Genomic DNA, 12,250 nt, shown 5'->3' on the forward strand with positions numbered 1-12,250 from the left:
GCTAAGGTTGCTTATCAGATGACATGACCAGGGAGGAGGGAGGAGGGGTTAGCCAGGCAAAGTCACTTGGAGGACGTAGCTTTATAGGAGGGCATGGAAGTTGAGAAGGGATATATATTTTGGTGGATTTGAGAGGGGAAGGAGTGAACAACGGGTTAGAGATAGCACTGTTATTAGTGAGGAACAGTTAGAAGTTTGGCTCAGGAACAGCAAAAATTGCAAGTTGGGTTGTAACCGGAGAAGAGGGAGGATTGACAGGAGGGAGAAAACTGGTGGAAGGCCTTGTAGCCAAAAGTTAGGTTTTATGTTGGATGAGAAGAAATGAGTAGACACTGCAGAATAGCCCAGCTCTGCCACTTCTCTGTTGTGTGACCTTGGGCAAATCACTAAATTATTCTGTGCCTCAGTTTCCTACTCTGTAAAATGAGGATTAAATCCTACTGCCTGCTACCTAGACTGTGAGTCCCACATGGGATAGAGAGATGGTGTCCAACTTGATAACCTTGTATTTGCACTAGTGCTTAAAGCAGTGCTTGTCACATAGAAAGTGCTTAATTAATACCATTAAAAAAACGAATACCAGGATGAGGAGGACCTGATGTGTCTGAAGGGTGTTTTAGGAAGGGGGTACGAGTATCTACGTGCACGGCAGACTACAGAGGAGAGAGGATTGAAGTAGAGGAACCTCTAAGAAGGCTGTTGCAGTAATCCAGCCAGAGGATGAGGGTTCGAATCAGCAGGACAGACAAAAAGGCACAGAGGGATCCACGCAATATGGAAGAATTACACGCAGGATTTAGAGACTAATTGCATAAGGGAAGTAAACGACTGAGAGCCAAAGAAAACATCAAAGCTTCAAGCTTCAGGGGCAGGAAGGATAGTGGTGCTGTTGACAGTGACGAGAAAGTTAGGAATGCGAGAAGGTTTAGTAGGGTAGATGAAGAGTTCAGTTTTTGATGGGTCATCCAGGTGGAAATGTCTGGAGGCAGAGAGGATTTAAAATCCACAAGCGGGCGAGAAGCCAGGGCTGGAGATGCAGATTTTGAAGTCCCCATGTGAAGGTGGCAGCCGAAGGCATGAGAGTGGATGGGGTCCTGGAGAGAATCAATTCATCTAATTTATTTATTGAGCACTTACTATGTCCAGAGCACTAAACTAAGTGCTTGGGGGAGTACAATTTAACAATATAACAGAGTTGGTAGACCATTCCCTGCCTACAGTGAGCTTACAGTCCAGGGGGAAGTACAGAAGATCCAGGATTCATTCATTCAATCGCATTTATTGAGCGCCTACTGTATGCAGAGCACAGTACTAAGCGCTTGGGAGAGTACACTATAACCATAATTGGACACATTCCCTGACCACAACGGACTTGCAGTCTAAAGAGGGAGGAGACAGACATCAACATTGATGGGTGGTGACAGCTGAAGGGTGAGGCGCTGGGGATGAACAGTCAGGAAAGAAAACGAAGAAAGAGTAAAGTGGGAGGAGAACGAGGAGAGTACTAAGTTAGACTTCTCTCTCCACCTTCAAAGCCTGAGGAAGGTACATCTCCAAGAGGCCTTCCCCAACTAAGCCCTCATTTCCTCTTCTCTCAATCCCTTCTGCGTCGCTCCCGAGTTTAGCTTCGCACCCTTTCTTCACCCCTCCCTCGGCCCCACAGAACTGACGTCCAAAGCCATAGTTTGGAGAAGCAGCGTGGCTCGGCGGAAAGAGCCCGGGCTGGGGAGCCAGAGGTCCTGGGTTCAAATCCCGGCTCCGCCACTTGTCAGCCGCGTGACTTTGGGCAAGTCGCTTCACTGCGCCTCAGTCCCCTCATCTGTAAAAAGGGGATGACGACTGTGAGCCCCACGTGGGACAACCTGATCACCCTGCATCCTCCCCGGCATTTAGAACAGTGCTTCGCTCATAGTGAGCGCTTAACGAACGCCGTCATTATTATAATTGATTTATAGTAATGTCTGCCTCCCCGCCTAGACAGCTCGTTGTGGGTAGGCAACCTGTCTACCAAGTCCGTTGTACAGTACCCTCCGAGACGCTTGGTACAGTGCCCTGCGCACAATAAGTACTCAATAAATACGATTGATTGATAGGAAGATGCGGACCACTGTTTCCACAGTTGCTCTTATTTCTCATTTGGCCAGCAGGTGGAATCCAAGAGTCACACTAAATGAGCCCCCACCCCAGCCCCGCTGATTTTCCAGCTTTTGCCAGGCAGGGCCGCAGGAATCCGCCTAGTAACTGCAAATTCGGGTCTGGCAGGGGAGCTCAAGTCATCACCCCAGTTGCCTCCCCAAGCTAGACGCCCCCCCCAAGCCCACCCCTCCACCCCCAACTACGAGAACCAGAAGCCTGCAGCGTGCTGTGGTGCGCAGCGGACAGCGCACGGGCTCGGGAGTCGGAAGGTCACGGGTTCCAATCCCGGCTTCTGCCCCTCGTCTGCCGTGGGACCGTGGGGAAGTCGCTTCACTTCTCTGGGCCTCAGCCGCCTCAGCGGTAAAATGGGGATTGCGAGTGGGAGCCCCGTGTGGGACAGGGACTGAGTCCATCCTGATTTACTTGTATCTACCCCAGTGCTTAAAACAGTGCCTGGCACAGAGGAAGTGCTTAACAAGTACCATTGCTGTTAGTATTACTAATATTATCACCATTATCATTGTTATATATTCTCATGTGGGATGACCCTCCTGGAAGCAGGTGAGGATCACCAGAATTTCTACTCAGTGAAAGACTTTTGCCCCTTTATCAATCAATCAATCAATCAATCAGTCGGATCTACTGAGCATCTACTGTGTATTACGTGTTTGGGAGAGTACTATTCAACCGAGTTGGTAGAAACGTTCCCCGTCCACAATCGATCCAACAATAATATTTATTGAGCGCTTTCCGCGTGCAGAGCACCGGATTAAGCACTTGGGAGAGCACCATATAACAGAGTTGGCAGACGTGTTTCCTGCTCTTTCGAAATAACCACAACTTTTACATGGCCAAGTGACTAAAGTGGCCAAAACAGAAGGATGGTCTAAATCTATACAAGTTGGTGGATAATGGATAGTGTGGACATTCATGTTAGCACCTCAGGGCATCCAAAAGAAGGCAGGGAAACACAAAGTCCAGGAGGGCTCAGTTAATCTATCAATTGTTCTTAATGAACACTTACTCCCTGCAGAGCACTGTACTAAGCACCTAGAGAAGCACGATACAATAGAGTTGGTAGGCATGTTCCCTACCCACAAGGAACTTACAGACTCCTTAAACGACAGAAGAAGGTGCTTACCACAAAATAAATCGCATTGCTCACCCTCAGGTTGAATCCTTCTTTGGCTAGACAGGAGTTTAATTCAAACTTCCCAAACAATCCCTAACATGTCACCCAAAAGGAGCACGATGAAGTTGTGGTCAAGGCCCCTGAAGACCCACTTCTGATAGTTCACACCCATATCCTATTAGGAAGATGAGGAGAGAGTGAACACGCTTCAGGATTCATTGGATTGGATTTGCTTTGTTTCTGGTACGTCCCCAAAGCCACTGGAGGGCTCTAAGAATTTGAGACCTATTACATTTGCTCTTTTAGCTTTGATTAACTACCAAGGGGCACTACGACTTTCAGGTCACGCTGGACTCTCAAGATTGCCAAAAACAAATCAGGCAAAGGGAACAGGCTTAACACCTTTTCATCTGACACCCTTGCTATTTGTGAGGGACAGAAAAAGACCTTCCAGTGTCTCAAGAGTATCTTCGTGAAGGTGTTTTCTTAAGAAATGCACTTTTAGACATTCTTCCTCCTCACAGAGTGAAAGCATTTATTTGGAAAGGCAAATTTCCATTTCAGGCCATTTTCAGGCTCCTTCTATTGAAAGGAGGGGGAAAAATATCTGACACGCCTTTTTTCCACCTCAGGTTAAGAATTCCTAGGGAAAATGAGTCCTGTTGGTTATGAGGTCCTGTCAGGTGGATTTTTTGATTTCTTTTTGCCACCCTCTACCAACTCTGGTAGTGATTCCACTGCAGTAACAGCTCGCCAGCAGAACCAACCCTGCAGATCATTTAAAACTCTAAATGGAAAAGTTCCTGTTCTGACTTCCTGACTACACCCTTGCAGCTGGAAACTACTGAAGAAATCAAATCAGGGTTAGACAATGGGACATGTCAAAAGGGCAGATAAGACCCTTGGATCTTCTAAGGAAAATGGTTAACCTACTCTGTGAGACTGAATTTCACTAGGGAACATGGCTTTTTGGGCATAATCAAGACACACCAGAAAGCAGGGTCATTCTTTGGTCTTTGTGTTTATAAAAGAGAAGAGAGGGAGAAAAGGGCACACATAAGCGATTGGGAGAAGACCACGGGAGACATGTAAAGAGTTTATTATATCTTGAAGCAAAAAAGGCTGGGTTTCCTGGAAGATCTTGCCAGTTTTATCTTCAGCTTGGCTCACTGGAGCTTCCAAGGATCTGGCATGGCTGTTTGGTAAAAATTCATTCAATAGTATTTATTGAGCGCTTACTGTGTGCAGAGCACTGCACTAAGCGCTTGGAATGAACAAGCCGGCAACAGATAGAGACAGTCCCTGCCGTTTGATGGGCTTACGGTCTAATCGGGGGAGACGGACAGACGAGAACGATGGCGATAAATAGAGTCAAGGGGAAGAACATCTCGTAAAAACAATGGCAACTAAATAGAATCGAGGCGATGTACATCTCATTAACAAAATTAATAGGGTAATGAAAATATATACAGTTGAGTGAGGGGATGGGAAGGTAGAGGGGGAGGAGCAGAGGGAAATGGGGGGAAAAGAGGGTTAAGCTGCGGAGAGGTGAAGGGGGGGAGGTAGAGGGAGTAGAGGGAGAAGGGGAGCTCAGCCTGGGAAGGCCTCTTGGTGAGTTTTAAGTAGGGTTTTGAAGAGGGGAAGAGAATCAGTTTGGACGAGGTGAGGAGGGAGGGCGTTCCGGGACCGCGGGAGGACGGGGCCCGGGGGTCGACGGCGGGATAGGCGAGACCGAGGGACGGTGAGGAGGTGGGTGGCGGAGGAGCGGAGCGTGCGGGGTGGGCAGCAGAAAGAGAGAAGGGAGGAGAGGTAGGAAGGGGCAAGGGGACGGAGAGCCTCGAAGCCTAGAGTGAGGAGTTTTTGTTTGGAGCGGAGGTTGATAGGCAACCACTGGAGGTGTTTAAGAAGGGGAGTGACATGCCCAGATCGTCTCTGCGGGAAGATGAGCCGGGCAGCGGAGTGAAGAATAGACCGGAGCGGGGTGAGAGAGGAGGAAGGGAGATCGGAGAGAAGGCTGACACAGTAGTCTAGCCGGGATATAACGAGAGCCTGTAGCAGTAAGGTAGCTGTTTGGGTGGAGAGGAAAGGGTAAAAATGGTAAAAATGCCATTTTCACTGTGACTTGCCTCTTCCCCCTTCCCCCTTCATATCTGACAGATCAACACCTTCCCCATCTTCAAAGCCTAACTAGATTTCAACTTTTCCAAGAGGCATTCCCTGGCTAAGCCTTCATTTTCCCTATCTACCCTCCCTCTACCCCTTAGGCCCTTAGCTACTCACCCAAGCCCCACAGTACCTGTGTACATATCCCTATACTCTATTTCCCCTATCTGTAAATTATTTTAATGTCTCTCTCCTCATAGGTCCCCATTTCCCCCATTCACACTCCCTTCTGTATTGCAGATGCATTTCTATCTGAATCCCTGAAGCTCTTGATATTCAACCCACACCCAGCCCCACAGCACTCAGGTACCTATCCTACAGTTATTTTTCATGATATTTGTTAAGCGCTTATGTGCCAAGCGTGGTACTAAACACTGGGGTGGACACAAGCTAATCAGGTGGGACACAGTCCCTGTCCCACTCTGGGCTCACGGTCTTCATCCCCATTTTGCAATGCGACACGTATGGCAGAGCAGGTAAGGGACTTGTCCAAGGTCACACAGCAGACAACTGGCAGAGCCGGGATTAGAACCTAGTTCCTTCTGATTCCCAAAGCCCTTGTTTTTTCCAGTAGGCCACACTACTTCTCTATCTCTCTGTAATTTATTTTAAGGACTGTCGTGGCTCAGTGGAAAGAGCACAGGTATGGAAGTCAGATGATGTGGGTTCTAATCCCAGCTCTGCCATTTGTCTCCTCTGTGACCTTGGGCAAGCGACTTAACTTCTCTGTGCCTCAGTGACCTCATCTGTAAAATGGGGATTAAGACTGTGAGCCCCACGTGGGACAACCTGATTACCTTGTATCTACTCAAGCGTTTAGAACAGTGCTTGTCATATAGAAAGCGCTTAACAAATACCATCATTATTATTATTATTCTAGTGTCCTGGGATCATGCCCACCAACTCTAGCGTACTAGACTTTCCCAAGGACATAGAACATTGCTTTGCACACAGTAAAAACTCAATAAATACCACCCCCCCCTACCATATCTCATATCTGTGTGACTTGCCCAAAGTCACACAGCTGACAAGTGGGGGGGGCAGGGATTCGAACTCATGACCTCTGACTCCCAAGTCAGTGCTTTTTCCACTAAGCCACGCTGCTTCTCTCAATTAAGTGAAGGGGATCCCTCTAAACGGCCAATCTAATGTCTAACGTCAGCTGAAGACTCACTCCCAATTGTTCACTACTAAATCACCTTACTCCTCTCACAATGGAGAGTTTCCAGTCCTCTACCAGTCTCGGCTACAGACTCCCCTGTGCTGGGCAGCAGCGGCACCGGAGAGAGTCGAGGACGGAGACTCGAGTCGACTGCGCGGAAGGAGGCAATGGCAAACCACTTCCGGATTTTTACCGAAAAAACGCTATGGATCCACTACCAGACGACTGCATTAGGAGAACGGGATGCTCAGGGAGAGATGCGTCTGTGGAGTCGCTAAGAGTCGGAAACGACTCGACGGCATAAGACGAGACCGCACCCTCTCAGGAAGGTCACGGGAGAGTGAATGTGCTTCGGGATTCACAGTCCAGGGATTGCTTCGTTTCTAGTAAATCCCCGGATTATCATCCTTCACTTTTTCCCCACTGCATCCTTAACTTTCCCTTTAATAACCCATTATGGTGAGTTCGTTCATGAATTTATCCAAACTCCTGCTGAACCCACTATTGTCTACTTGCACAACTGCTCTGAGGTGACAAATTCCACGGGCTTACTGCCTGCATGGCATATGGGTGGTCTGGGACTCTAGAGTGGAAGCTCCTTGTGGGTAAGGAATGTGACTGTCATCTCTACTGTATTGCTTTCGGCCAAGCACCTAGTAAAGACCTCGGGGCACAGTCAATAAATACCGTTGATAGACTAGGGTGGAGGTAAAATACGAAAGAGCAAAGGAGAGAAAGCCAACTGGCTTCCCAGGAAATACCTTATATAACATGTTCACATAACTGGTTGGTGCTCCTTCAACACTACAAGGCAACAGTTTCTCACTGTTTGGCACAGAAACCCTGCTTGGGAGGAGGAGGCAAAATGGTGAGGTCAGTTCTGAGACCCTAAATTGGCATTTCTTGCTCCCACTGCCGGTTTCTGTTAGTGACCACCTACCCTGTTGCAAAGTTGCTGTCTTCCTTCCAGTCCACGATGCGGCAGACGAACAGCGTATTGGCGTAGTCTTTGGATCGGGTGGCAAAATCCGCAGGACAATCGGCGAGGGGCACGTAAACCCTGGGCACTCTGTGGTCAGAGGGTGAGAACAGTGCCCATTTCCGAAAATGGTCGCTGCTCTTATCAGCCAAGGGTTTGATGAAGCCGGTAGCTGCTCGGGTGTGTTTTTTCTCCAATATGTAAACAACCTGGAATGATCAAAGCTCCAGTTAACACCAAGGTTGATTTTTTCATTTATACGGGGAAATGAATCAGTCCTGACAATGGCAAAATCGATTTCTTCACCCCTTTTTATTTACTCAACGCTTACTGTGTGCGGAGCACTGTATTAAGCGCTTGGGAAAGTACAATGCAAAAATAAAGCTACACAATCCTTGCCCACAATGAGTTTACAGTCTAGAGAGGGGGAGACAGTCAGCAACACAAATAAATAAATGACAGGTATGTACATAAGGGCTCTGGGGTTGGGGGAAGAACAAAGGGATCAAGTCAGGGAGATGCAGAAGGGAGAGGGAGAAGAGGAAAGGGGGGGCTTAGTCTGGGAAGGCCTCCTGGAGGAGGTGAGTAGCATTTTTTTTGGCCCAACAAAATTCACTACTCTCTGGAATGGGCCTGGATAAAGGCACATGGCTTGATAATGTCTTGTTTTTGTTTCATTCTACTTTGCTTTGCTGTCTGTCTCCCCCGTCTAGACTGTGAGCCCGTCATTGGCAAGGGATTGTCTCTGTTACCGAATTGTCCATTCCAAGCGCTTAGTACAGTGCTCTGCACATAGTGAGCAATCAATAAATACTACTGAATGAACGAATGAAAGAACAGATATAATGAATACGAGTTGTGAATGTGCACTCAGTACTGACTGATACTATGTCTCTCGTGTTCCTATTTTCGAGAGAGAGAGAGTGTGAGAGAGATAGTATCAGTGAATAAGAGCAATTATTAGAGAAGCAGCACGGCATAGTGGGTAGAGCTTGGGCCTGGGAGTCAGAAGGACCTGGGATCTAATTCCGGCTCTATCACTTCACTGCTGTGTGACCTTGGGCAAGTCGCTTCACTTTCTGTGCCTCAGTTACCTCATCTGTAAAACGGAGATTAAGACTGTGAGCCCCATGTGGGAAGTAAAATGTCCAACTAGCATCAACCGTATCTACCCCAGTGCTTAGTACAATGTCTGGCATGTAGTAAGAGTTTAACAAATACCATGAAAAAAACAACCATGCTCTGCACCTGCAGAGCTGCAGAGTACTGAAGTGACAGCAGCTTGTGGCCTCCACAGATTTTAGGAAAGGGGGGAAGATTTTGGTTGTGCCTGGACTCAGGATGACATGGGTGGCAGGGCTATGAAACAATAATTGCGGCATTTGTTAAGCACTTACTGTGTGACAGGCACTGCATTAAGCGCTGGGGTGGATACAAGCAAATTGGGTTGGACACAGTCCCTGTTCACATAGGGCTCACAGTCTCAATCCCCATTTTATAGATGAGGTAATTGAGGCTCAGAGAAGTGAGGGGATTTGCCCCAAGTCACACAGCAGAAACCTGGCAGAGCTGAGATTAGAACCCATAACCTTCTGACTCCCAAGCCCGTGCTCTATCCACTACACCATATGAGACGCCTTACCGATCTCCTTTGTCACGAGACCCGTTGGACTCAGACTTTGGTATTTTCATGTTGTTTTGTATTTTTATTTTCATCTCTTCTGTTGTGTCTATTGCCCAACCCATCCCACCCTTCTTCTTAGACTGGGAAACCCTGGAAGGCCAAGGACTGAGTTTATCAGTAATCAATGAATGATTCGTATTTACCGAGTACCTACTATATAATAATGTTGGTATTTGTTAAGCGCTTACTATGTGCAGAGCACTGTTCTAAGCGCTGGGGGAGATACAGGGTAATCGGCTTGTCCCACGTGAGGCTCACAGTTAATCCCCATTTTACAGATGAGGTAACCGAGGCACAGAGAAGTTAAGTGACTTGCCCACAGTCACACAGCTGACAAGTGGCAGAGGCAGGATTCAAACCCATGATCTCTGACTCCCAAGTCCAAGCTCTTTCCACTGAGCCACGCTGCTTTCCCACTATATGCAGGGCACAGTACTTGGGGGAGTACGATAGAGTCAGTAGACACGTTCCCTGCCCACAGTGAGCTTAAGGTCTGGGGGTGGGAGGGGTACAGACATTAATATCAATAAATGACTTATGGATATGTACGTAAGTGCTGCAGGGCTGAGGGAAGGGTGAATCAAGGGTGCAAATCCAAGTCCAAGAATAACATAGAAGAAAGTGGAAGATTAGACTGCCCGTGATTAGACGGTCTCTATCTGTTGCCGATTTGTACATTCCAAGCACTTAGTACAGTGCTCTGCACATAGTAAGCGCTCAATAAATACTATTGAATGAATGAATGAATGAATGAACAGACTGTAAGCCCGTCAATGGGCAGGGATTGTCTCTATCTGTTGCCGAATTGTACATTCCAAGCACTTAGTACAGTGCTCTGCACATAATAAGCGCTCAATAAATACTATTGAATGAATGAAATGAGGGCTTAGTCAGGGAAAGTTTCTTGGAGGTGATAAAGCTTTTAATAAGGTGTCATTCTCACCACGTGTGATTTTTAATCAGTGTCAAATACAGTACTTTGTGCAAAGGGGGTGCTTAATAAATAGTATTACTACCAAGGCACACTTGGGAAAATACAATAGAATGAGCAGACATGACAAATACATAATACACATAGTATATACACACAGCTATGTCAAAGGTGCAAGTTTTTCACAGTAGGCACTGGGGAGAATAAGAAACAGGGATTTTTAAAAGAAGGATGAAGTCAGAAGGGGCCAGGCTTGTAAGAAGAAACAGACCAGAAAGCCACCAATTTGCCTCTTTTCAGCCCTGCCTGGAAACTCTCCGGTCCCGTCAGGGGCCTGAGAAGAGCAAGTGTGAGTCCAGTTCAACCAACAGTGGAGGGGATCACTCCCCGTGTCCACGTGGAGTGGACGTCGAAAAGCTAAGCGAATATATGGATCAGATGACGGAGATATAGTAATCGCCTCACCTCTTTAAAGTGCTCGGTCTGGAAGGTTGGCACTGGTTGGGAAGGGCGGGACTCCTATTCAAATTTCCTGCTTCCCCGCTGGCTCTGCTGTGCCTCATTCCATAATCATTATCAGCAGCAGCAGCAGCAGCAGCAGCATCAGGGAATTTATTGAGCGCTTACTGTGGCATTTTTTAAGTGCTTACTATGTGCCAAGCGCTGTTCTAAGCGCTGGGGTAGATACAAGTTAATGAGGTTGTCATTTATTCATTCATTCATTCGTATTTATTGAGTGCTTACTGTGTGCAGAGCACTGTACTAAGCACTGTGGGGCTCACGGTCTTGATCCCCATTTTACAGATGAGGTAACTGAGGCACAGAGAAGTTAATAATAATAATGATGGTATTTGTTTAGTGCTTACTACGTGCTGAGCACTGTTCTAAGGGCTGGGGTAGGTACAAGGTAATCAGGTTGTCCCACGTGGGGCTCACAGCCTTAATCCCTATTTTACAGATGAGGTAACTGAGGCACAGAGAAGTTAAGTGACTTGCTCAAAGTCACACAGCTGATAAGTGGCAGAGGTGGGATTAGAACCCACGATCTCTGACTCCCAAGCCCGGGCTCCTTCCACTTAGAAACGCTGCTTCTCTTAAGCATATATAATGCTTAATGCTTATAAGAGGTATAAACCCACAGAGTTGTTTTAATCAGAAGTGGATAGAAGCAGTGTGGCTTAATCCTCTAGACTGTGGGCTCTTTGTGGGAAGGGAATGTGTCAGTTTGTTGTTATACTGTACTCTCCCAAGCGCTTAGTACAGTGCTTTGCACACAGTAAGCGCTCAGTAAATACGATCGAATGAAATGAATGAATGAGCCTGGGAGTCAGAGGACCTGGGTTCTAATCCCATGCCACTTCTGCCTAATGTGTGACCTTGAGCAAATCACTTTTCTCTCTGACTCAGTTTCCTCAACTGTAAAATGGGAATTAAATAAATGTTCTCCCTCATATTTAGACTGTGAACCTTACGTGGGACAGAGACTGTGTCTGACCTGATTCATTTGTATCTAACTAGAGTTTGTTAGACTCAACTCAACTGTATATATTTTCGTTACCCTATTTATTTTGTTAATGAATTGTACATCGCCTTGATTCTATTTAGTTGCCATTGTTTTTACGAGATGTTCTTCCCCTTGACGCTGTATATATTTTCGTTACCCTATTTATTTTGTTAATGAATTGTACATCGCCTTGATTCTATTTAGTTGCCATTGTTTTTACGAGATGTTCTTCCCCTTGACGCTGTTTACTGCCATTGTTCTTGTCTGTCCGTCTCCCCCGATTAGACTGTAAGCCCGTCAAACGGCAGGGACTGTCTCTATCTGTTGCCGACTTGTTCATCCCAAGCGCTTAGTACAGTGCTCTGCACATAGTAAGCGCTCAATAAATACTATTGAATGAATGAATGAATGAAAGTTTGTAAGTGCTTAACAAATACCATTTAAAAAAATCAGTGTTCTTTACTGTAACCAGGGAGAAACATTGTAGCTCGCTCCCTTATTTCACAGGGATAGAATAAGAATGATCTCCTTGTACAAAGAACTGTTCACTCCTTGCAAC

The 12,250-nt window shown here is 46.7% G+C and overlaps 1 protein-coding gene across 2 annotated transcripts in view; it reads right to left on the reverse strand.

Moving 5' to 3' along the window:
• The window catches only part of DIS3L2 (DIS3 like 3'-5' exoribonuclease 2), a 450,189-nt gene that overhangs the window by 233,554 nt on the left and 204,385 nt on the right, over window positions 1-12,250 (reverse strand). For both annotated transcript variants that reach the window (XM_029065889.2, XM_029065897.2), the window contains exon 8: window positions 7,534-7,781. In XM_029065889.2, coding sequence (XP_028921722.1) covers window positions 7,534-7,781 — 248 coding nt within the window. The remainder of the gene's footprint in view (window positions 1-7,533; window positions 7,782-12,250) is intronic.

The sequence above is a fragment of the Ornithorhynchus anatinus genome, chromosome 1 (assembly GCF_004115215.2).
Source record: "Ornithorhynchus anatinus isolate Pmale09 chromosome 1, mOrnAna1.pri.v4, whole genome shotgun sequence".
Lineage (NCBI taxonomy): Eukaryota > Metazoa > Chordata > Mammalia > Monotremata > Ornithorhynchidae > Ornithorhynchus > Ornithorhynchus anatinus.